This window comes from Melopsittacus undulatus, chromosome 3, assembly GCF_012275295.1.
Source record: "Melopsittacus undulatus isolate bMelUnd1 chromosome 3, bMelUnd1.mat.Z, whole genome shotgun sequence".
Classification (NCBI taxonomy): domain Eukaryota; kingdom Metazoa; phylum Chordata; class Aves; order Psittaciformes; family Psittaculidae; genus Melopsittacus; species Melopsittacus undulatus.
The window spans coordinates 45,645,612-45,669,209 of record NC_047529.1 but is presented as its reverse complement, the minus strand read 5'-3'; the positions used below and the strand labels follow the sequence as shown (position 1 = coordinate 45,669,209).

The 23,598-nt window shown below is 36.9% G+C and overlaps 1 protein-coding gene across 1 annotated transcript in view; it reads right to left on the bottom strand.

Annotated features, from left to right (window-relative positions):
* MYO6 (myosin VI) overlaps positions 1 to 23,598 on the bottom strand; it is a 109,776-nt gene that overhangs the window by 56,046 nt on the left and 30,132 nt on the right. Inside the window, exons 2-9 of the mRNA XM_034060373.1 lie at positions 22,852 to 22,990; positions 16,288 to 16,357; positions 11,438 to 11,511; positions 9,321 to 9,450; positions 8,228 to 8,333; positions 6,232 to 6,287; positions 3,920 to 4,017; positions 1,446 to 1,610 (exon numbers count right to left, since the gene is read on the bottom strand). Of these exons, the coding sequence (XP_033916264.1) occupies positions 1,446 to 1,610; positions 3,920 to 4,017; positions 6,232 to 6,287; positions 8,228 to 8,333; positions 9,321 to 9,450; positions 11,438 to 11,511; positions 16,288 to 16,357; positions 22,852 to 22,968 (816 nt within the window). The 5' untranslated portion in view covers positions 22,969 to 22,990. The remainder of the gene's footprint in view (positions 1 to 1,445; positions 1,611 to 3,919; positions 4,018 to 6,231; positions 6,288 to 8,227; positions 8,334 to 9,320; positions 9,451 to 11,437; positions 11,512 to 16,287; positions 16,358 to 22,851; positions 22,991 to 23,598) is intronic.

The window sequence follows — 23,598 nt, the reverse complement described above, 5'->3', positions numbered from 1 at the left end:
AAGTGTAAAAAGGTGACAGTTGGTTAAAATAAATCCTTGTAATGCCACACTGTTGTGTTACAAAATGCTTCCAAACCCACAGCAGGGATTTGGTCTATTTTAGAAATACACAAAATTCTCTTCTGTGAGATTCCAGGCCAAGGAGAAGCCAAGAAAGCAGTGAGAAATGGAGACAAATGACAGAACACAAACAAACGGACCAGTATTTATCAGTAGGATTTGATATGCCAGTATTTTTTCTTTTTAATACAAGTAAACAAAGCCTATTGCGATATCAGTAGACACAATTCAAGTGTGATTGTCAAAAGGAAAATAAAAACAAAACAAAACCCTAATAATATGTTTATATATCATTAAATATCAGGAACAAATGATTGAAGGCAAGCCTTCACCTTACAAGTAAAATGGGTGATGACAGTGTAAAGTGTGAAAAGGCTTAGAAGGACTCTGAAAGAAAAGGGGCAATCAGGAAAACAATGAGAAACAGCTGTATCAGTAAAGCAGCACTGGTTGTATAAGGGTTCAATAATATTCTTTCCTCAAAATAAAAAAAAAATAAAATAAAAAAGAGATTATTGAGATATAACATGCTGAGTAATTAAAAGAGAATTTAGAAATAAGGAAAATGGGGTTGGAGCCTCTCAGGGAAACAGACAACAAAACAGAGAACAACAGCAAAAAAAAATCACTGCCAAGAAGGAAAAGAAAGCAAAAGGAAACATCACATTATTTGATCATTTCAGAAAACAATTCTGTGAAATCTGAACATAGAGTAGGGGAAGGGAAAGAAGGAAAGCTGGAACAAGTTAAACTGAATAGTAAAAAAGGTGGGAAAATGCTACGAATGGAATGCAAGAACTAAACTTAATGGTAGGAGGGAAAGCCAGCCTTTTTGTGGGATTGGGATTGCTACCAGAAACCTAACACAGGATCAGGGTTTATTAGGAGAAACCTCATGGCCTCAAAAAAGAGCAGAAAGCCCTAAAAATAAAGCATAGGGAGAAGAAGGGAAGGAAGTAAACAAATCAGAAGTAGTAAGAACAGGCTAACTGGATTGAATTAAAAGGCCCATACTATCCAAGAGCTTGTCTTCAACCATGACCTCTGCTTCACACAAAGTTTTCACTGTTCCCTTCCAAGTTGGGATGACGAAACTGTGTATGCTGTTTGCAAACATGGATGTACATTGCAGTATAACTATTTCATTCTCCCTTCATTTCCTAACAACTAAAATTCTATTCTGCTTTTCCCTGGCATTGAACATTAACTTAACGTTTTCTAAAAGAACTATGCACAATGATTAAAGTCTTAGTTTCTTACTGTTGAAGTTCTCTTTCATTTAGGTATATTTAGGAGTATTACATCCAGCACAGGTTTTATTTGCATCTTATTAGCTTGTATGCAATATATGAGAAGCTTTACAAACACTGACTCTTCATACTCACCCTAAAGTTGTCAGGAGAGCTTAGATACAGTTTTTCCCTAATGTCTTCTGGAGCACCAGCACAAAGCCTGTAAAAGATATGATAATTCCTCTCCTCTTTGCCTTGCACACAGATCCTAGATTTCTCCAAAAGGTAATGCGATACAAATCCACCGACCACCGAATTCTAGGAGGAAAAAATATTTTTCTGGTTATCTGAATATTTTTTTAATTATTTGAGATTCAGAAGTTCTAAATTTACATTTGTCTGATCATAGGTCACTCAGGCACTGCTCCAAAGAAGATTAAAATATATCTACACCTAATACATATTAAGCTTATAAAGGAAACGATTGCCTCCAGCATAATTTCTCCTCCAACTCATATACTGTTACTCATACATGCCTCTTAAAAGAAGGGTCTGCTTCACCTAAACAAGCAGAAATCCTTGGTAGAATTCCAGTAGTTCCTGCAGAGAGTGTTGCTACAGCTACCCTTGTTTGTTCTGGCCAGTGGTAAGCACCATTACCAATTAGAACCTTCTCTAGTTGCATTTCACCAGCACTCTTGCAAATGAGAAAGAAGGGTTAAAATTGAAGATGAGGTATTTGAACAGTATCTTAGGCAAACTAATTATGAGAAAACATTTTATTTCAAACACTTGCACTTCTTTTTCCAGATGGAAGTCAGACACAGATTTTGAAATCCATTTATATGGCCTATGATAAAATTCCTTGCACTTAGACAAATCTTACTAGCAAGGAATTCCTTAGTTATGGCCATTACAACAGCTAAGAAAGACTTTTCATTGATGAGAAAATGAACATGAGCCGGCTTCACTGTGCGCTCATAGCCCAGAAAGCCAACAGTATCCTGGGCTGCATCAAAAGGAGCGTGACCAGCAGGTCGGAGGAGGTGATCCTGCCCCTCTACTCTGCTCTCGTGAGACCTCACCTAGAGTACTGTGTGCAGTTCTGGTGTCCTCAACATAGAAAGGACATGGAACTGCTGGAACAAGTCCAGAGGAGGGCCACGAGGATGATCAGGGGACTGGAGCACCTCCCATATGAAGACAGACTGAGAAAGTTGGGGCTGTTCAGCCTGGAGAAGAGAAGGCTGAGTGGAGACCTCATAGCAGCCTTCCAGTATCTGAAGGGGGCCTACAGGGATGCTGGAGAGGGACTGTTCCTTAGGGACTGTAGTGATAGGACAAGGGGTAACGGGTTGAAACTTAAACAGCAGAGGTTTAGACTGGATATAAGGAAGAAATTCTTTACTGTGAGGGTGTTGAGGCACTGGAATGGGTTGCCCAGGGAGGCTGTGAATGCTTCATCTCTGGCGGTGTTCAAGGCCAGGTTGGATGAAGCCTTGGGTGATATGGTTAGTGTGAGGTGTTCCTGCCCATGGCAGGGGGGTTGGAACTAGATGATCTTAAGGTCCTTTCCAACCCTAACTATTCTATGATTCTATAACTTATTGACTGACAAATTTGAGGCCCCAGTCTGTACTCATATTGCTTTGAGAGACCAGACCTAATAAGAAGTCTTGTGAAGCATGAAGTCTAGTAAAAAAAGGGGCTCAAGTAAATAGGCTGATCTTAAACTGGAAAGCTGAACCAAGGTTTTAAGCAGTTTCTGAAGATATTGGGAACGCTATTTACTTCAGCTGAAGTAACATAAGCTTATTAACATGAACTGGATAAACAGATAGTCCCTCATCTAAACTATTCTCCAAAGATTGGAAGTTTGGTTGCAAAACCAAGCGATGACAATTTAAGACCAGATAATGAGCTCAGAGTCTGCAGGAAGGGAATGCTGTAATTTGTTCATGTCCTCAATCAGAAAGATTAGAAGGTATGTACATAATCTCTACAAAGATTGTCAACAAAAGTCTTCAACTTGGACATGCTGGACAGCCATACAGTCATACTTAGTTGTGGAACATGTGTATACGTACACTATCCAAACAAAATTACTCCCAAACAAAGAAAATTTTTCATAAGCTACGCAGTAACACTTCTGACAAAAAACGGTTCCATTACTTCTGTCACATACATAATACTAATGTGAGGTCCCAAAATTTCATACCAATACATAAAAATATCAATAATTTATTCAGTATATTAAAACATTATAATATTACTATATTTGTTTATATTTAATATTCAATTTACACTTATTTGTGCACTAAAGGAATGCATAAATACTTAACAGCAATTAAGTTATTCTTTAGATACACCTTTTTGCAAATGAAGGGAACAATTTTATTCTTTTGTGGATGAAGTAATTTTGCTGCTGACTTGACCCACTGTTTTCCAGTAGTGACACAGTACTGCATGGCTTTGGTTTTCCTTTCAAGGTGATAGAATACAAAATAAATCTATTAAGTGCAACAGCTATTTGCTGCACGATTAATATCTATTCAGCCTACTTAGTCTAATGTTTCCATTTTATGGCAAAAAGTCATCCCTGGTTATCTGTAACAAAATTCCAGTACCTTTTCATTGAAGTGAATTTCAACAAATTTCCCAAAACGACTGCTGTTGTTGTTGCGAACAGTCTTTGCATTTCCAAAGGCTTCCAACAGGGGGTTTGCTGTTTAAAAAAAAAAAAAAACAAAACAAATGAAAATTTGGAGTTTTGAAGTGTTAATGTTTGATTAATAAACTACCAAAAAGAAGGAGAGAATAAATATATACTAATTATTCACTGAACTTACTGAGAAAAAGGTTTGAAAATTAAAGGAAAAATACCACCTACTAGGAATTATCAATTTCATAAATTGTACTGCGTATACTGTGGTGGAACTTACCATGAAGTACTTAAATATCACATAACACTGCAAAAATATTTGAATCGATACTGTAAGAAATTCAGAGACAAACACTAAATATAATTCAGTGATGTTCTTCTATAACAAGTAGGTAAATAATTGATACATAAACTGTAGGAGACAACATACAATTTGACACTTCCCAATGAGTTGTTAGTCATAAAATCTTAACTACCCACTTATCCTGAAGACAAAAATGCCACTTAAATGTCATGCATCCCACATGTCAGATGGATGGGGGAATTAAAAAGAAAAAAACAACCAAACCAAAACGTATTAGAAGAGTGTGCTGATTCCACAAAACAACTTAAAAATGCTCTTTCAAATTAGGTCAATTAAGTGAATGAGTAATTTTATCTTTTATTGGCTGCTGTTTTCAAGCACCTTAAAGTCCATACAGAAGGAGTGTCAGCAATCCCATGCATATATATATATACACACGCATATAAACATCATTTGCAGTTTAAGCAGTTTGAAAATGCTTAGTACTTATGAAACACAAGGCCTCTGAAAGACTGCATTCTGATAGCTCTGAAGATCAGAGAAAACTGATTTACTGAATATCTGCAAAATCTTTTATGGCTTCTAACTAAAAGATATGCATAAAAATCTGCCCCTACAAAAACTGAAGAATGAAAGAATAGCTACAGTGGTTGGATAAAGCATAGATGATAATCAAATATTTAGTACGACAACCTCAGCATTAACCTTTTCTTTTTGTCTACATTTTGGGTTTTTTTTTAACATTTAAACTTATGAAAATGCAAATCTGACTTTCAAAACTGAATTCTTAATATATCTTTGATAACTATTCAGGTATTTTACATAATATTAACAGTTTTAAAGGAAAGATTATGAATAAAAACAAATTGCAAGAGGTCTTTCAGACAGGTTAAAGGTTTCTCTAGTAACACATACTCTGTAAGCATGCTTGTTAAAATTGTGCCTAAAAAAATTCAAAATTCATGCAGCAGATGCTGTTTCAGATTAAAAAAAAACCAAACTCTTCTAAGAATACCTGCAATTACCAGTTAACTTTATGGCGTACTGCATCTGGCATTATCCACCTCTTTGAGTTCCACTTTATGAGCTCCTTTAGAACACAGTAGATTTCACTAAAGAATTGGTTTAAGCAAACCTACAGTAACAAGAGATTAAAGCCCACAGTACTTCTCTTGATTAATCCAGTGGCTCAAATTTGAAAAGGGAAGAATTTAAAGCAAAAAAAAGTAAATATTTTTGGTTTAAGAAAAAGATACAGAGTCATGAAATTGTAAAATAGATCTACCATATGCTATAGAAGACTAAATCTGACATATGAAGCATTATTAGTTTGGCTGAGGGTTGTTTGATTTTGAGATATATTTTCTCAAAAAGTTATTTTCTGTGCAATTAAGAAGTGCATGCAACATTAAAGAGGCTCAACTGGATTGTTCACACAGTATCTTTGGACTTTGTTTGAGAGTCTACTATAAAGATAGTCACAATGAAAGAGTTAATCTAAATTATGTGCTTTCTGACAAAACAGAAAAAATACCCACAACCATAACTGAAAAGAACTTCTCTGTTTATCTGATTTTGAGAAGTTTATGGTGAGGAGGAAGAATTACTGGTACTAACAGTAATGAGAATGCAATCTTGTCCCTGCAGATTTTGTACAGCTTAAATCCAGTCTTGAGTACACATGTGTGTGAAATTCAATTCAAACACACACTTAAAACATTTTCTAGACCAAGGACTGTATGACACTGTACTAAATAAAAATAAAGTGAATCACAAATAAAAAAACACATGTTTTCAAAATTTAGGATCAAGGTAAAGTACATAGCATTAAATTATGCCCTAGGAAGTCTGACAGTATTTCCATCCTAGCTTTTATTTAGTTGACGTTGACTGAAAATTTCAAATTTGAAAAAAGAAATTAAATTAAAATGAATACATTGGAACCTTTAATTCAACGAAGAAAAATTCAATACCTTCTACAATTCTGTCATCAATATCTTGCCCAGTACCATAGGATTCTGTCAAATACCTGCAAAGCAAGATAAAAATATCATTATCTTTCATGTGTCATGTTACTGCAATTCACCAGTTTAGCATGGCTTTGTGCTGTATTTACTAAACTACTTAATACTAGTACTAGTAATACTAGTACTAATACTACTAGTAGTGGTAATAATACTACCAGCACCTAATACTACTTATTTACTAAAGGGAAAACATATAGATTGTAAGTTCCAAATACCCGTATCTTTGACCATAAACGCAGTCTGACCTTTCTTTTTTGTTAAAACAAATATTCTTGCAGACTTCATTATTTTTTGTCAGTATTTCAAGGTACCTTAGAAAGTTCTTTAGACATGTATATGGAAATTACACTCTTATTCAAATATAATGAAACTATTACTGTACTATTTGTATTAATTAATAATCTTAGTAAATACGTAAGGATTCATGTGTATTTCCTGAAGACTGTTTTCATGTATACAGTTTCTGCATTCGTAACTATTAAGTGTTTATAAAAATCTCACATAGAGACAGTGAGATAGGAATCCGCAAGTGCATAATTAAGGTAAGATTTAATTTAGCAATTGAAATAAAGAATTTGAAAATAAATCCACAATGTTCTTGCTCCAGAGTTGCAGTCCTTTTTTTTTTTTTTCTGTGCACACAGGACATGTTTCCAGAAATCTGGGACAAGTTAAAAACAGTTCTTAAAAATGGGGCCTTCAAAAAAACACCAACGTTTCAGGAGAACTAACAGAGCTATGTTAGTAGCTTTTGCCTTCTGATTACACAAGGAAAAAACCTTTCTGCTTTTAAAAGTCACTGTTTTGTACATGGACTCTACAGGAGCAGGTGGGGGGGGGAAACAACAGCAATGACATTTGCTGCTTTGTAAACAATGACATTTGCCGAGAAGCAGAATAACCTCCTTTGAGAGCATTCATCAAGGGATATTCTCCCAGTGCCTGCCATCTTTTTTTTACTCTTAGCAGGACCAAAGTTAGTATGTCCCCTATAAAAATCATTACCAGCACCTTGCAGTAGTTGTTACAGCTATCTATTAAAGGTCGCACAGAGGCAGAAAAGAGCAGTATAAAGGACAGACACAGTCGTGACAACTCTTCATGGGATCAGGAAGATAATACTGCTACTGTACATAAATACTAGAGAACACGTGATGTCAGGGAAAAGGGAATTAAAGATTTATGTAGGGAAACAAGGACAAGTGGGGGAAGAGAGTATACCTGCACTGCCTGCACTGTGCTTCCCTGGATAATCAGGGTTTAATGGAAAAATGCTCTTCAGCTGCAGTGTTTCAAAGTGACTTAAAGCATTTAAACTATAATGTAAATATGGTCAAAAACGTTAACAATCATGTAAGAGGAAGCAAGGCTGATACATATCAGCAGTACGGCCTCTATGCTTGACATGCTTGATTTAGTATCATTCACACATGAACATCAATAAATAAATAAAGCCCATTATTCAGTCTTATTTGGGCAAAGTATATTAAAGAATCCGTGCAGTCATCTCAAAATCAAGAGTTAAAAGCCCTGGATACTCAAGCAAACTAAAAAAACCAAGGCAGTGAAAAAAGAGAAATGCACACTTATGGCAAAACCAACACCGTCTTGCAAGATGCAGTCAAAATGCCTAGTTACGTTTTTATCTACCACAATACCAGATGTGCAATACCAAAATGACTGCATCATAAACCATAATAACTACATGGTGTCACTACAGCTGATCTAGGGTTTCTGTGAGTATGTAGTCATTTCCATATATTTTCCTGTCAGCATTTAAATTTAACCAGATTAATTGCTTGTATTAAAGTGCACACAGAAGTACATATTTACCTTACTGACTTGTGTCTGAAGCCTACTGATTACTTACAATTCACACTGTGTCAGCCAAATACATCAACATAAGAGATTCACAGAGTAACTTTTGCCCAAAAGCACGAACCTCAAAACAAATTTCGTGTTTTCTGTCTTGCCAGCTCCTGATTCCCCAGAGACTATGATGGACTGACTCATCTTCAGCACCTTCATGTCACGGAATGCTTTATCAGCTTAAAAAGAAGGGTATGTTAAATGTGCCAAAAAAATACTCTGTAGAATTGCAAGCATAAAGTCAGGCTACAGTGCAAATGTGAAAATGCAACATTTTCAGGAATAGAAAGTAAATCTTTAAAATGTATTAAAATCTGTTTCCCCTTATATTATAGTTGCTCACCCTCCAACACTGTAACAGACATAAGAGCTTAAAAGTCTTTCAAAACAAATATCTACTGAACTATGTCCAGAAGAAAATAAAAACATCCACCTAGAACTAAATCTCTTGAATTATATGTATTTACATAACCGTAACCAGTCTTACTTTAATATGCTTTTTAAAGGGAAACTTTCAGTTGTACTTCATAACAAGTAACATCTGAGACAAGGAAACTTAGAAAAATGTGGGTTTCTTGTTATGCAAAAGATACTAGAACCCCAACTATTTATACTTTTGATTACAAAACAAAATGCAACACAGCGAGAAGGCTTTTAACAGGTCAAGTGTTGATTTGTAGTTTACAATCTTTTGTCTTCTTAAATAAGTGACTGAAATCAGATTTATCCTTTTAACATTGAAATGGACTTTCTGCCTAGAACACTAGCATATAAAACGATACAGTACATGTCCTCTGGCAACATAATAAAAGGCAAAGGAAATCACTACACTAAAAGACTGTACCAATCATAATTAAGTCATTCTTCACTTGTACATTCTGAACTTTTTTTTCTTTTTATTTTTTTAATGGTTGTAAATTAGATTTAAAATGCTTAGACATAAAATACTGCAGGTGCAGAGTAATCATAGCGGTGTTTCCAGGGTTGCTAATTTCAAAGTTCTTTAAACTGCATATCAAGGATAAGATCTGCAATTTTAGCATTCAGTGTTTTTATTTTATGATACCTTAAAGTAAATTAATTGCTGTTACAGGTGGCAATTTATCGATAACTGCAAAGCATTTAATGATTGTTTTGTAAAAGACAAATACAGGCTCAATACATACCAATAGCAAAAACGTGTGGTGGCAATGTTCCAAGTGATCTACCCTGGTACTTTTTAATAGTGTCTGAAGAATAAAACTTAGGTATATCAAAATATGGATTCACTGCAATAAGAATGTTGGCTACATAGGTCTGTGAAGAAAAGAATTACAGCAAACTATTAGTTAGTATCCAAAGCAAGAGGTTAACAGCAATTTTCTGTTACTGTTGAAGTCTTCAGCCTAAGTAAAACAATTACATTTACAATTCTCCCCAGCTAATGCAAATACAAGCAGGGATATATTTTCAGAGGTCCTTTAATTATCTTCTCAGGACTTCTACGAAATTGTCTCAGGACAATTTCCTAACTACTGAGCTGTGGATTATGTCCTGAATTTGACCTTTCCCCCAATCTCCTTTTAAATTATTTCCTATTGTGTGAGTTACTGGATCAAGGACAGGACACCACAGCCTTCTCTTCAAAAGTGAATAAAACAATCTCCTAGCTAGCATAACACACTCTTCCCCAGTGAGGAGAATAACTTTCCAGTATCTGATGGAAGCAGCTCAGCAGGAAGGACTAACAAGATCCTGCCTGGGAACACGCTAAAGCCAAGCAATAAGAGCATTCAGCTGAGAGAAAATCAGCTACGGCTGCTTCTACAGCCTGAAATACAGAATGCAAATGTGATCTCTAAAGATAAATGGGTGTTTTAGGTATATGGAAAAACGAACAAAACCCAGCTTTCACAGCTTTATTATAATGGCCAGATCACATACAAGGAAGCAGATATCAGAATCACAGAAAAAAAAAAAAAAGCAGATTTGCAGGAAAATATCAGATAAGATACAAAACTAAGATAAACCTTCAGCTTGAATAACTTATTTGGTTTGTTGTTACTGAACATATCCCTGAAATACAGACACTATTGTGATATGTTGACAGAAGGCTGGATCACATACAATACATTAATTTTCTTTAATGTTTCTATTTTTAGCACTTATTTCACTGAAGAACATTTTTTCAAGAGCTGCAAGTACTAATATTAGTTTTCTTTTTAGTAACAAGACAAATACTGCTAACCAGAATTGAACAAAAAAAAATAAAAAGAAAAATAAATTGTTGACTCAATCTGTATCTTGAAGCTAGACTGAAAAAGTAGTTAAAATATAAATGACCTTTATTTTTTGTTTCTCCAGAAGATACACCCACTCATGACAACTTATTTGTAGTTCTTCTTTACAATAAAAAAAGGTTTTATGAACCTAAATACTATCCTACCTTATAACCAATTAGATTTAGAATTTTACTTCCTTTTTTTTAATTACTATTTTTCCAGAATAGCATTCAAATGGCCACTTTTATTTATTTATTTTAAAGCTGGTGCTTGATCTTGAGCTGTAAAGAATTTATAGTTATGCAAAGTTAACTGTAACAAAGAAAAACAACTGCTTTATATTTACATAAAAGGGTTCAACTCCAATTCATTTTAGAGCCGTGTGCTATCATAAAAGTTGATTATTTCAACACAGACACTTGAAAATATGTAGAACTGTTTTGCATTATCATTAGATAGCTTTCTGTAAAAAAAAATTGAGAAAGAAAACTCTTATCTTTCTTGTATTTCACAGCTGTCAGTGTCTGGGCAGATGGCAAGGACAAAATGTAATTTAGTCAGAATTCATTAAGTACAATTAGGCAATTTGATAGCAATATAAAAGATTAAGATGGACATCTGAGCTAGGAGGTGTCAAAGACGGCACCTGTTTGCTTCGTTCAAAAATAATGAAGAAAGAAAACCATCTTTGTTAACAGCTACTCTACTGGCAAAGTAAGTTACCTGCAGGAACAGACATTTGTGATACAATGCTGTGCTGTAGTACCACATAAACAGTTATGCAGAGAAAAAACTATTGCTCTGTCTGGTAAAAACTAGCCAACATCAATGTGTGCTAAATGTGATTACATCTCAAGTATAATGTAAAAAAAAAACAAATAATCCTGAAGCCTCCTAACTTTCCAATGTTACCATTTCTGTTTAATTATAGGAAAAAAATGGAACTGCAAACACTTGTTTTGTTGATTTTTTGAAATTATTTTTGTATCATTAGGCTGGTTGTTATGCTACGTAATACTTACGTAAATTCTATCCTTACTGTATCGCACTTTGATATTGTGAAGGAGAGTGGCCTCATTTAAATACATAAGGGAACCTGCAAGTAGAAGACAATCATATACCATTAAGAACTCAGGACTACCTTCATGTGCAGCTGAAAAAGTTAAATCTTAGGATTAAGGAGAATTTTACGTTCCCTCTGTTCAGTTACAGTTTAATCCTATAATTTCTTTATTCTGTCTTGAGGCAGGACTTCTGATTCAATATACTCTAAAAACGACAGACCTGCTCTATGCTGTACAACTGAAGTTACAGAAAGTTGCTGAACAAAGAGTGAGACTCCAGGAGTCTCAACACAAGCCTTGCTCAACTAAAAGCTCTCTTTTACCAGCCCTGCAGATGAACATGGTGTGTCACCCTCTGCTCCAGTGAGTAACTACAGAAACCAGTGCCTACCAAAACCTTTAATGCTGGCTGCTTCCTTTCTTCCAGCTCCTCTCTCCGATCTCAGCCAGTGTCCCCATGATAATGCCACCTGACATTCAAAGTAACTGCTGGCTCCTGTAGAGGTGGCCACAAGGCATGACTGTAACACCAGGTACCAAACAACCTTTTTCTGTTTCAATTCTGGATTTTGTTTCTAATGGGCCTCCTCAAAGAAACTTCTGTAGGGGCAAAGGTTACACAAAAAGGTTAAGACAAAACCTAGCTTTATTTTCCTCCTTAGCTTATTAATATAAAATAATTAAACCAGCTCTGCTGAAATGTTACGAGCAGACAGCTCAAGGGTGAGTGGGCACCCACAGAAAACTTCAGATCATACTGGTTCACATTCTGGCAAAGCTGGTCCTTGTTTTCAGCTATAAAGGACCAGAAAGTGTCAGCGGCCTTCATTACGGAGGCCATCACCAGTTCCCATTGTAACAATATCAAAAACATTATCAATAAAACACCTTATTGCACAGCCTCCATTTTCAAATATGCTAAAACCCCTAGTAGTGTGAAATACTACTTTGTATAGTTACAACTGTCTGACTACCATACTGGTAAACCTGACGGTATTAGTGCCACTTAAAAAGTTGTATACATCTGGCAACTGTTGCTGGAGAAAGCATTGTGCGTGTAGTAGTAACTGCTGGCCTGCGCCTCATATGAAGGCCACATATGCATCTCTCATCTATAACGACTAAAAATTTTTTCTCAAGTTGGAACAATGCCTTCTCTTAAGGGCTCTAGCAGACAAAAACATGTCCAACTTATTTACACATATGTGCAATAAGGGCCACCACTTCTTATGACCTGAAGTCAACGTTGCCCTACAAGGACATAGGAAGCTCAGTATGCAGCTCTTAACATCTCCTTCAGCACTCCTCCTGCTGAACCAAAAGATCCTGGCAAAGGATAATGGGAGCTTCTCAAGAGCATGTTTTTATTTTCAATCTTCTATCTTTCATGCCACAGCAGACCAAGAAGTGGCTGTGGCTCTGCCTCCTACCACCTGCACCAGACCAGCCTAAAGCAAAGGAAGGTTCAGCAACCATTTGCAGCCTGCCTTTGGCTTGTAGCTCCGCTGAACAACAGCCCTTTATTCCCTCACATGACTAAATGAATTTTGCTTCTAATAGCTGGAATCGTTCACTCTTCTCAAATGACCTTGCACCTTCTGGATTGCTTTGAAGAAACCATCTTCCTCCACAAAAATAACCTGCATGCACATCCCAGTGTTGGCAGAGGCATACAAGGCACACTTTAGCTTTACACTAAGCAAATCTCCCTTTGTATCACAACAGCCTTGTAACTGAGCCTGTGCATGATACCCTCCTGAAGCAGCAGGCTGGCCCTGATTACCATGGCTGTTCTACTGCCACCTCAGCAAACCTAATTTTCCCCCTAACTTCATGGTACACAAGGCAACAGAGCCCAGGCACCCAGAACTGCACTGCACAGCAGAACTTCTCCTCCCCCTCCCCAGGTACACTCAGTCCACACAGATGAGAAAATGGCTCTGGGACCACAGGTTTCCTCCACAGACCTCTTTCCACCTTCACCTCTCTTAATGAGGTCATCCCAAGAGAAAGAGACATTAAAAGGAAAGGGGCCAGAAACTCCTGCTTGCTCTAATGAAAAAAAAACCTCCTCCGCTTGTGTATGCCTTGGGGGCAACAGGATGTTAACTTGTGAAGTTTGTCAGTTTTCCAAGTCATTTGGATTCTCAATACTGGGTTGAGAAACTACTATATAGTAACTGTCTACACACACTTCAGAAACAGTATCTCCCTTGACTATCTTCCTAAGAACCTATCAGGGTTTGCAGGATGTTTTAGAGGAAACAGTCTTCAGTCAAGCATCCTAATAAAAACTTGATAATTAAGTAAAGGACAGAGGACTCCAGGTTTCAGTGCTTCCCCAGGACTTTGCAAGTCCTTAAAGAAGTTACATCTGCAGACTTGGTGCATAATGGGAACTTGCTACTGAAGGAATGTCACTGCCTTCACTGATGAGATGTAAACTAAGGCTTATGTCAGCAACTTTGAAATGCATCTTCTTCAGAATATATCCTTTAAAGAGGCATCCATATCCAGAGCCAAAGAAGACACCAGAGAGAGAATTCTGAATATTCCTATGGCTCATGCCTAAATATAACCTAAATGCAATATGTATGCGCATTTTGTAGTCCATATTTACTTATACGCACACACAGAATTCATTGGAGCAAAGTCATTAAAAGCTAGAAAATATCAATGTCAAGTTTACTCATATTGGCTCATCTCTGCATGATGAAGCCAATGAAGCAGGGTTTGTATGGAAAATAATTTTATAAAGTACTTGCAAGGCTCTGCATCTCTAAAGTGAACTTAAAGATTCTTACCTGAGACCCTGTCCCCTTCTTTTTAACAAGAAAAATTGTTTGACCCCAATATAAAATTCAAAAAAATCTTTTTCTTGGCCATAAAAAGTTAAAATCCCACATATAGTGACAACCCCCCAAAACTGAGTGGGGCTTGGGGGAAGCAGAAGACTGTGAATCACACACACACAAACCCAACCCAAAACAAGTAGTAAATGCTTTGTCTCTGTACTATGTGCAGTATCTACTGAAAATTCACATTTAAGGAAGGCTAGATTCTCAAACAGGTGCCTCTTGCAGCTAGTGCATGTGGAATATGGAAGATTAAGGGTGAAAAAAAAGCAATACTTCAGCAAATTCCTTCCCAGAAGGGAGTTAATCACTAATGCATAGGTTGGAATGCTAAGTATATTATTAACTAGTCTTTCAGGATTTTTCAGAGCAGTATTACAAAGAAAGACTGAGAGCACTTAGTATTTATGAAGATTTTTCTTAAAGATCAGAGATGATCAGCACAAATGCTCTCTTACAGAGAAGGAAAATGAAGTTTTGCACATCCTGGAGATACTGTGTTAGAAAGATCTCAAAATAATGTTTCATACAGAAAAGATTACTGGACAAAGCATTTTTGAGGATTTTTATTTTACGCAGCAAGCTAAAGAACACATTTTCTCTAATAGGAAGTGGTTTGATTTAACTGAATATTGCTGGAATCTCAAATCATATCCACAAATCTGATACCAAATTTCAATTTCTGACTAGGACGCTGAGGTGCTAGGACATGTCAGGACACATCAAATCACTGTGACAGACGCAGTTTAAATACATATCCCTAGCAATCATTATACACAGAGAGTACAGATACCAGCTTTGAAAAGTTTCAACCCATATAATGTTTGTAAAAATATAAGCAACTGGAAACAAGATTACCAACTTGGTTCCTCCTGTAACAACACCACACCATCTAAGTCGGATCATAAGACCCACGTTTCATGCTCCTTATGGAGCAGCTGTAACAGCTGTATTTCCTGTCACGGGATATAAATACTAACCCCTACTCCAAAACAGGAATTGTGGTTAAATAACCTAAACAACTTTCAAAGTCCTAGCCTCTATTTCAGCAAAGAACAATAGAAGATACTCTTGCCTACCTTTTACAAAAGTAGATCTTTTCACCAACCAGTAAACACCATAGGAAGCATTTTAAAGCATTCCTTCATCAGCTTCTCAAGACAGGAAAATCTCTGTGATTTGTTCACACAGAGCAACATCAGCAAAGTATGTAACAGCTCTCTAAAAGCTGATGCTAGATCTTACTCAGTACTCTCCTCTCTACAGATCTGAATACTGTGTATCTGTGTCCACACATCTAACTATAAAATATTTAACTAAATGAAAGCCCTGCAGATCAACACTGAAGTTTATTACACAAGTTCACCTCAAAACTTGTTTTCCAGTAGTAATCCTATATCCGATTCACTATAATCTCTTCCCTTTTCCAGTGGCCCCAAGGGGTCCAGGTTCCTGTGTCCAGTTTTGGGAAGGTTATCTTAAAATTAATTTTCAATTACCTGTACTCCCATGGGAATGCTATCTGAGAAATGGGTAACATGCAAGAAAATGTTGTACATGCTGTACAATACAACTGCTGATAAAGCAACTAATTCTTTTGCTGCATTATAAAAGATAAATTTAACCCTCTTAATGCTGAATGCAGTTGATCCTGATGCGGTTAGATGAATATCTGAGATATATCTGAAATCAAATAACAGTTGTAAGTGGGAATAATGTAACTATGAATTCCTCTAAAGTGTCCGTTTGAAAACCAAAAAACACAATAAATGGTATTTCAAATGGGCTTACTTTAAGAACTTTAAAGAACTAGTAGAGGTCATAAATAAATTCAAGCAAGCAAAATGACAGCTACAAGGAAGAAACAGGAAGCTTGTAAGGAAACAATATTCTCCTCTATGCAGATTCCTTTTTATTCCAAATGCATAATTTATTTTAAAATCCATAACTTACAATTATCTTCTACATCCTTCTTGCTGTCCTCTTCCGCAGGAAACACTTGATTGATAGCAGCCTGGAAAGTCTGTTAGACGAAAAATATTAACATTGTCAGAATTCCATAAAAACAGAAACAGTTCCAAAATGTCTGGATACAATGATAAAAGTGAGTGTGCTGTGACTGTGCGTGATTTAAAATGAAGTTTCCAGCTTTATAGTCCAGCACTGGAAATTTTACTGAGTTACTAAATGGAGATAAGAGCTGCTGCATTTACATTGCTACACTACATTATAAAAATGTAGTCACTGTAATACATATTTTATTGCATTAATATTTGATGCTAAGTTCCAAATTTGATACTGTAATATTGTGCAGTATAAAAAAATAAGTATAAAAAAAAAGTACTGGACAGGGAACAGCATTGTAAAGGGCAGTTTCCTCAGTTCTCCAAAGCAGCACAAAGAATTAAAACTGAATTACACAGTTGAAAGACTGTGCTGGCATTATCATATGCTGTTTTAAAACACTCCTACTTATAATATAGAAGTTCAATACATAGTATCCTCTGTATCAGTAAATACTGTAGCTTTGGTTGTTGCTTGCTGGGGTTTTTTTTGTTCAGTAAATCAATACTAACGTAAACGAAAGCCTTCCTTCAACGCTTGTATTCCAGTTACACAAAACAGCCATTTATCAAGTGTTCAGATCCAACTGGAAAAAAATCATAACAAAAGCAACATTGTTTCTTCTTTATTCTCCACAAATCATAATTTATATTGTTGCAAAAAAGGAAGGAAAAACATCCTAGCACACACACGCACTATAGCATCTGCACAAAAACACCTATTGTAAGAGGTATGTGTTTAATTATACTTTTTTGTTTACTGTAGTAATAGCTTGCTTGAGCTACCTATGAATGAACAAAAACCCTGTTGTACCAATCAAACACAACACCCGCCATGCTACCACAGGCACAGTCTCCTTTTCTCCCATGGAAATAGAGACAAGAAGTCTAGTCTAATATTTGAAAAGGCAACCAACTGGATCTGAAGAATGACCTTAATAAACAAATATGTTTGCTTGTTTAACACTGTACTTAGCAAAATAGCCCAAACAGAAATATCTCACAAGGAAGTTCAGGAGAAAGACAGCAACTTGCTTCATCTTTACTTCACTACCACAGACACAATATGTGAGCTCTTGTAGCTCACATCATAAGCAACCACAAATTCCAACTCTCTTTGAAGTATGAAAGGTAAAAAATGTCTCAGAGCAGAACAAGTTGATGCCAGTAGGAAAACAATATCCCTTCCCTACACATTATCATGAAGTATAAAATTCATAGCCATAACAAACTGTATTCTGTTAACCCCTCATCAGGATCTAATGAAGAAAAATATGCACAAAAAGCTTTCCTAAGGGAAATGGAGTTGCTTGATTACATTGATTACATTGGAATATCTGAACATAGAATCATAGACTAGTTAGGGTTGGAAAGGACCTTAAGATCATCTAGTTCCAACTGCCCTGCCACAGGCAGGGACACCTCACACTAAACCATATCACCCAAGGCTCTGTCCAACCTGGTCTTGAACACTGCCAGGGATGGAGCATTCACTACCTGCCTGGACAACCCATTCCAGTGCCTTACCACCCTCACAGTATAAAGAATTTATTCCATATATCCAATCTAAACTTCCCCTGTTTAAGTTTTAACCCATAACCCCTTGTCCCTTTCCAGCATCCTTGTAGGCCCCCTTCAGATACTGGAAGGCTGCTATGAGGTCTCCACTCAGCCTTCTCTTCTCCAGGCTGAACAGCCCCAACTTTCTCAGCCTGTCTTCATATGGGAGGTGCTCCAGTCCCCTGATCATCCTCATGGCCCTCCTCTGGACTTGTTCCAACAGTTCCATGTCCTTTTTATGTTGAGGACACCAGAACTGCACACAATACTAAAAGTGAGGTCTCTCGAGAGCAGAGTAGAGGGGCAGGATCACCTCCTCCGACCTGCTGGTCACGCTCCTTTTGATGCAGCCCAGGATGCGGTTGGCTTTCTGGGCTGCGAGTGCACACTGAAGCTGGCTCATGTTCATTTTCTCATCAACCAACACCCCCAAGTCCTTCTCCGCAGGGCTGCTCTGAATCTTTTCGTTGCCCAACCTGCGATTGCCCTGACCCAGGTGTAGAATCTTGCACTTGGCATGGTTAAACTTCATAAGGTTGGCATCAGCCCACCTAAAAAGCATCCATCAACTGACTTCATGAAAATCTAACTTCACTTCTCGTCTGCTGATGTGTAACCCAAATTTAACCACTAACAAAGACATTTTTTTTCCACAGGAGAGAACAAACACGATACCCAGCTATTCTGTAAGATTTTTCATAAATATTGGATGTTTTTAACATTTCATGGATTTAGAGTCAGCCATATCAGATCTATCCCAGAAGAGGAAGGAAGTTTTTCAACGTGCTCACCAGTCAACATTCTGATTCAAGATAAATTTCAATGAAAAAAAATGAGCATTTACCCTGGTTTCTCCTCCTTCATTTCTTACACTCAGTGTGAACTGTATATTAATTTCTAGAATATTTCAGAAGTGATAAAATAAATAAGCAATATGAAGGTGGCTTATCAGAAAGCTGATGTTTTTTCTGTTGAACTCTTCTAGATCAGAACATGAAGCCGGGTTCTACTACGTCAGCAAAGAATTTCATTCCTGTGTGTCACAGTTGGACTACTTCTTTAAGGTGATTATCTGTTATGTAGGCAAGTATGCTAGCTAGATGTGCAGAGCTCCAAGTATTGCCAATTACTATTAAAATCTAATATCATAAATAGCAAAATGGGCAAGGTATCCCAGGTCTATCCATAAAAAAATATCCAAAAAAATTCTTTACTAAGTTGTCCCTTTTTAAAAAATGGGCGTTTATTACAAGGAGAAAACACTTCAGGCATTTGGTGGAAGACTTCTGCATTAAGACACAGCTTAGGACAAATTTACTCTAAGAAAATGGGAAAGTTATTAGTGTTATGAGACAATAAAGTGGACTCAGGAGGCAAAAGAGTTGGTTTAGGTTTTTTTGCATGGGTTGGGTTTATTTTTTTTTTTCCTCTTTGTAATGAAGCAGCCCTTGAAATCCCATGGCAATCTTAACTATTCTCCCAGAAACCAGATGAGTGAAAAATGATATCTTTCCATTCAAGCAGGATCTTCTTTCTACCATGTAATCCAATATGTGTAACCATGCCTCCCTTTATACCTTCCAGATACAGACAGAAGACATTCTTATTCTCAGCTGTATTTCACAGACCATCCTAAAGCAGTACAAAACATTGTCTAAGACAGAGAAGAACATGTCTCATTTGTGCAAGCAAGATGCACTAACTGCTAAATAAAAACCAACAAACAGCAAACCCAGCCCTTAGTTTGAAGCACTGAACTTTGGACATTCTGATCCTTATTTTGAAAGTACATTTATTCATTTATACTTAGCCTGGAAAAATACCTTTCTGGTTATTCACAGCATACCAGAGTAAGTGTCCCATAAAGCCCTATCACAACCCTTCAGAACTGGTGCAGAGCCACACCATGACACTCAGTTGAGGGCAGGAGAGGTGACAGTAAGCACGCACACTACTGCACACTTTCCCCATGACTGCCAGAAATTCATTACTGCTGATGGTCTAGGAAATGCTGACCTTCACTCCTCAGTGCTATGAGGGTCTCAGGATGGCATCTTAGGGTGCAAATCTCTTTGAGGAATCACTTGCCCACCACTTTACTTATATTTGCTGCCTCCAGGACAAAAGTAAATATCCTGTTTGCCAATTTTACTGCCTCTACCTTCTCCCTGCTACAGCATCAAGCGACAAAACAGAATAAGGTATGTGCAACAGGATCTGAGGTTAGCATTCCCAGTAAATCCAGAAAAGTACGCTCCAAGTAGAAGTATAAGCTAATTGAGTTTAATTGGCTGCCTTTCTACCCACCTCCTTCCTTTTACACTGTGTGACTGCTGGTAGGGCACAGGCCAGGGCTGCCAGCCCCTTGGTCCTAGGTGGGACCACGCTCATTAGCAAACCACTCTCCAGTTTCTCTGTTTTCTTTCCTGTCCTGACACTTATCAGCCTTGCAAGCCAATGATCTAGTTTTCAGGGAGTAGTTCCTGCCATGCAACACATGCAACCTCTATTCTGATAACAAGCTCCTACAGCTTGGATTACCCTTCTTTGTACAGTGCAAGCTGGGTGACTCAGATCCTCACCTCTCTTTAGACACCCAGCCTTTGCAAGGAAATATAAATGCTGTTGTTAACTCTGTGGCACCCAAAACTGCTATTGCTGGTTTATAAGTAAATCAGCATGTTGGACAACTTGACACAATCTGGACTGCATAATTTGATTTCATAATACAAAGCAATCTATGGCCACACTGGCCTCCTGTCTTCCATCCTCCTGCCACTGCTTGCTGTCATCCTGAAAACTTTCCACTTCTTCCTTTTTAAAGTGGATCCATTCTCTGACCCTGTTTGCTGTGTCATATACAGCTCAGCAGACAGAGCTGAGAGGGTACTACTCTGCAATGCCAGAGCTAGTTATGGGTGGGGAAAGCAGGGAAGATTTTAGGACATCATGAAAGTGCTGCCCTGCAGCATTTTTTGCAATTATTAACAACATACTTTAATTAACCATTAAGTGGTATAAAGGCAATAATCAAACATATGCATACACATTTCCCTTCCTACTTGTGATCTCTGGTAAACTACCAGCACTTACAGAGAATACGTATGACATGTTAATGACCCAGATTAAAAAATAATAATAAGTTACACTGCCCGGATATGTTTACAAGATCAGCTTACTCCTCTTCTCCCTGTAATTATCATGGGCAACTCTTGGAGCTGACGGATCACTCCTTCTTACTGAAGGACACTTCTGAACTATCTTTTTATGTAAACAAAGTTGATAATCATGGGTATTAATGCTGACTACTTCAAATTAATGTTCTAAGTGCATAAGAACAGGGTCATCTTAAAAAGAAAACAAGCAAAAAGAAACATTTCACTATAAAAAAATCAATGACACCTTTAAAAGATTGAGAAAGTAATTAAGAAAATGTTTTACTTCACCTCTATTAATATACTGAAGTTTGACAATTAGAAATATAGGACTGTAATCTCTATGGTATTTAAACTGTGAAGTGTTTGTTCCCTTGGATGAGGGAACATTAAGTCCTTAATTGATCTGTTTAATTCAAGAAAACAGCCAATAGCAGAATAACAAACTTTGTAGACAGAAGAGATTGTTCATTGTGAAACATAAAGCAAAATAATTTTATTTTAATATTATTTTTTATATGCTCTCTAAAATGAACATATGTCAGAAATAAAGAGCGACTCGGGAATCTGCCTATTTCCTGTTTCAGTTTCAATATACAGACTTTTGCTCTTTATCACATCAGAATCACTTGGGAATATAAACAGAAATAGAAATGGAGGTCAAAATCATTGAAGCAGTTAAGGACTACTTAGCCATAGCTTTGTAATATTTAATATTTGGGTCTGCATAATTTTGCTCTTCCCCAAACTGAAGAATGCATACTGCTAATACTAAACCTGCAGACTTTCTCTCTGACGCACAGAAATCAGACATTACAATTGCTTTGTATTTCTAAGGAAAGCAAAATCAACTTCCTCTCCAAGATGCAGGAAAAAAAAAAAAAAGAAGTCCTCCCCTGAAAGGAAGGACTGCTCCATAACCTTTTGACCTGGGACAAGACATTCTCTACTACTGCTAAAAAACAGAAGTTAACAAAAACCATTTTGTCTTTTCCATACCAGAAGATACAGAAAGAAAAAAATATGCATATACCACATATTCACAAAGACCAGAATCACAACTTCTACAACACTGTCTGATCTTATTCCAGCTAGTAAAAATCAGGATGCTGACCATCTGACCTAGGATAATTGATAGATACAAGGTGGTTCCAGTAAAAGCTTACATTTAATTATGTCATACTGAATCTGAAAGATGTCATGATAAATGAAGCAGTTGGAAAATGCTAATTAAAATTATGACTTCATTTTAAAAGCTACATTTACTTTGCCTTTAATTTGATGAAGCAATTCCATAGGACCTTTATTTGACATTGTGTTACTTGTTAAGGCACTTAAAGGTTTCATCTCTCAATCTTCATCAATCTAACAATAAATAGTCTAAAACAGAGCCTGCAGGACACTCTCTGTGGGAAAAGACAAAAACTGATCTCAACAGTACACTCTTAACCAACCTCTAGCTGAGAAGAAAGTATATAATACTGAATCAAATGGCTGCATAGATTCAATCCTCCTCTCTTTCATGAGCACACACAGATAACTGACAGAAAGCATGCATATCAGCAGAATGTTTCATTTGCAATGCAAGCTAAAGCTGAAGACAGCCAAACTTAGAACAGAAAACTGATCTTCCACTCTTTCAGGAAGCATATAATTGTAGATACTGGCAAAGATACAGCCTAAAGGTAAAACAGTTTTTGTAAGGTTCTTCTCTGTTTCTTTGGCTGCAAGACACTTACCTTGCCTTTCTGGTTCAAAGGTTCAATAGTTAAGTTGTCAGTGCCGATGTCCACAATCATCCCCATCTGAAACCCATCAGTTGGGTGTGGAGCCCAAACGGGCTTCCCGTCCTCCATTGTGCAATCTATCCAGTATTTCCTGTAAGAAAAAAAAATATATAAAAGAAATTGTATACAAATTTAGTAAGCTATCAGGATTCACCACACAGACTTTAGTTTATGATGTTTATTCCTATTAGTCAGTGTGGAAGGAACCCGCCTGCAGAATGGAGCCAGCTTGTCAGGACAAGACTCTTCCAGCCTTTTTCCAAACTGAAATGCTTTGCTTACAGAGAATACCCTCAGACTTGGAAAGAATGGAGAAGATTCAAGAACAGACAAATCTGGTGGGGGTGCCCAGGGGAACCCTCAAATCTGCGGAAAAGACTGCTCTCTGCAGCTTATTTCTCGTTTTCCCTAATTCGTGAAACAAAAGGGGATCTGTCTTCTGATCAAATTAGAAATACAAGACTGATTTAAAGCTAGGGCTATACTCAGGAGTGCGTATATATGCATACGTATATACACCCGTACAGACACACATATATATATGTACATGCAGTGAGGTCATATGACTAATGGTTTTCTGTACATGATTTGGTGTGCAAATACTTGAATTTCTAAAGGGCACATGTTGAGGCACATGAGCAGAAATGCAGTCTCTTGTCATCTGAGATGAATGAATGTGCTTACTCTTTTCATGTGCCT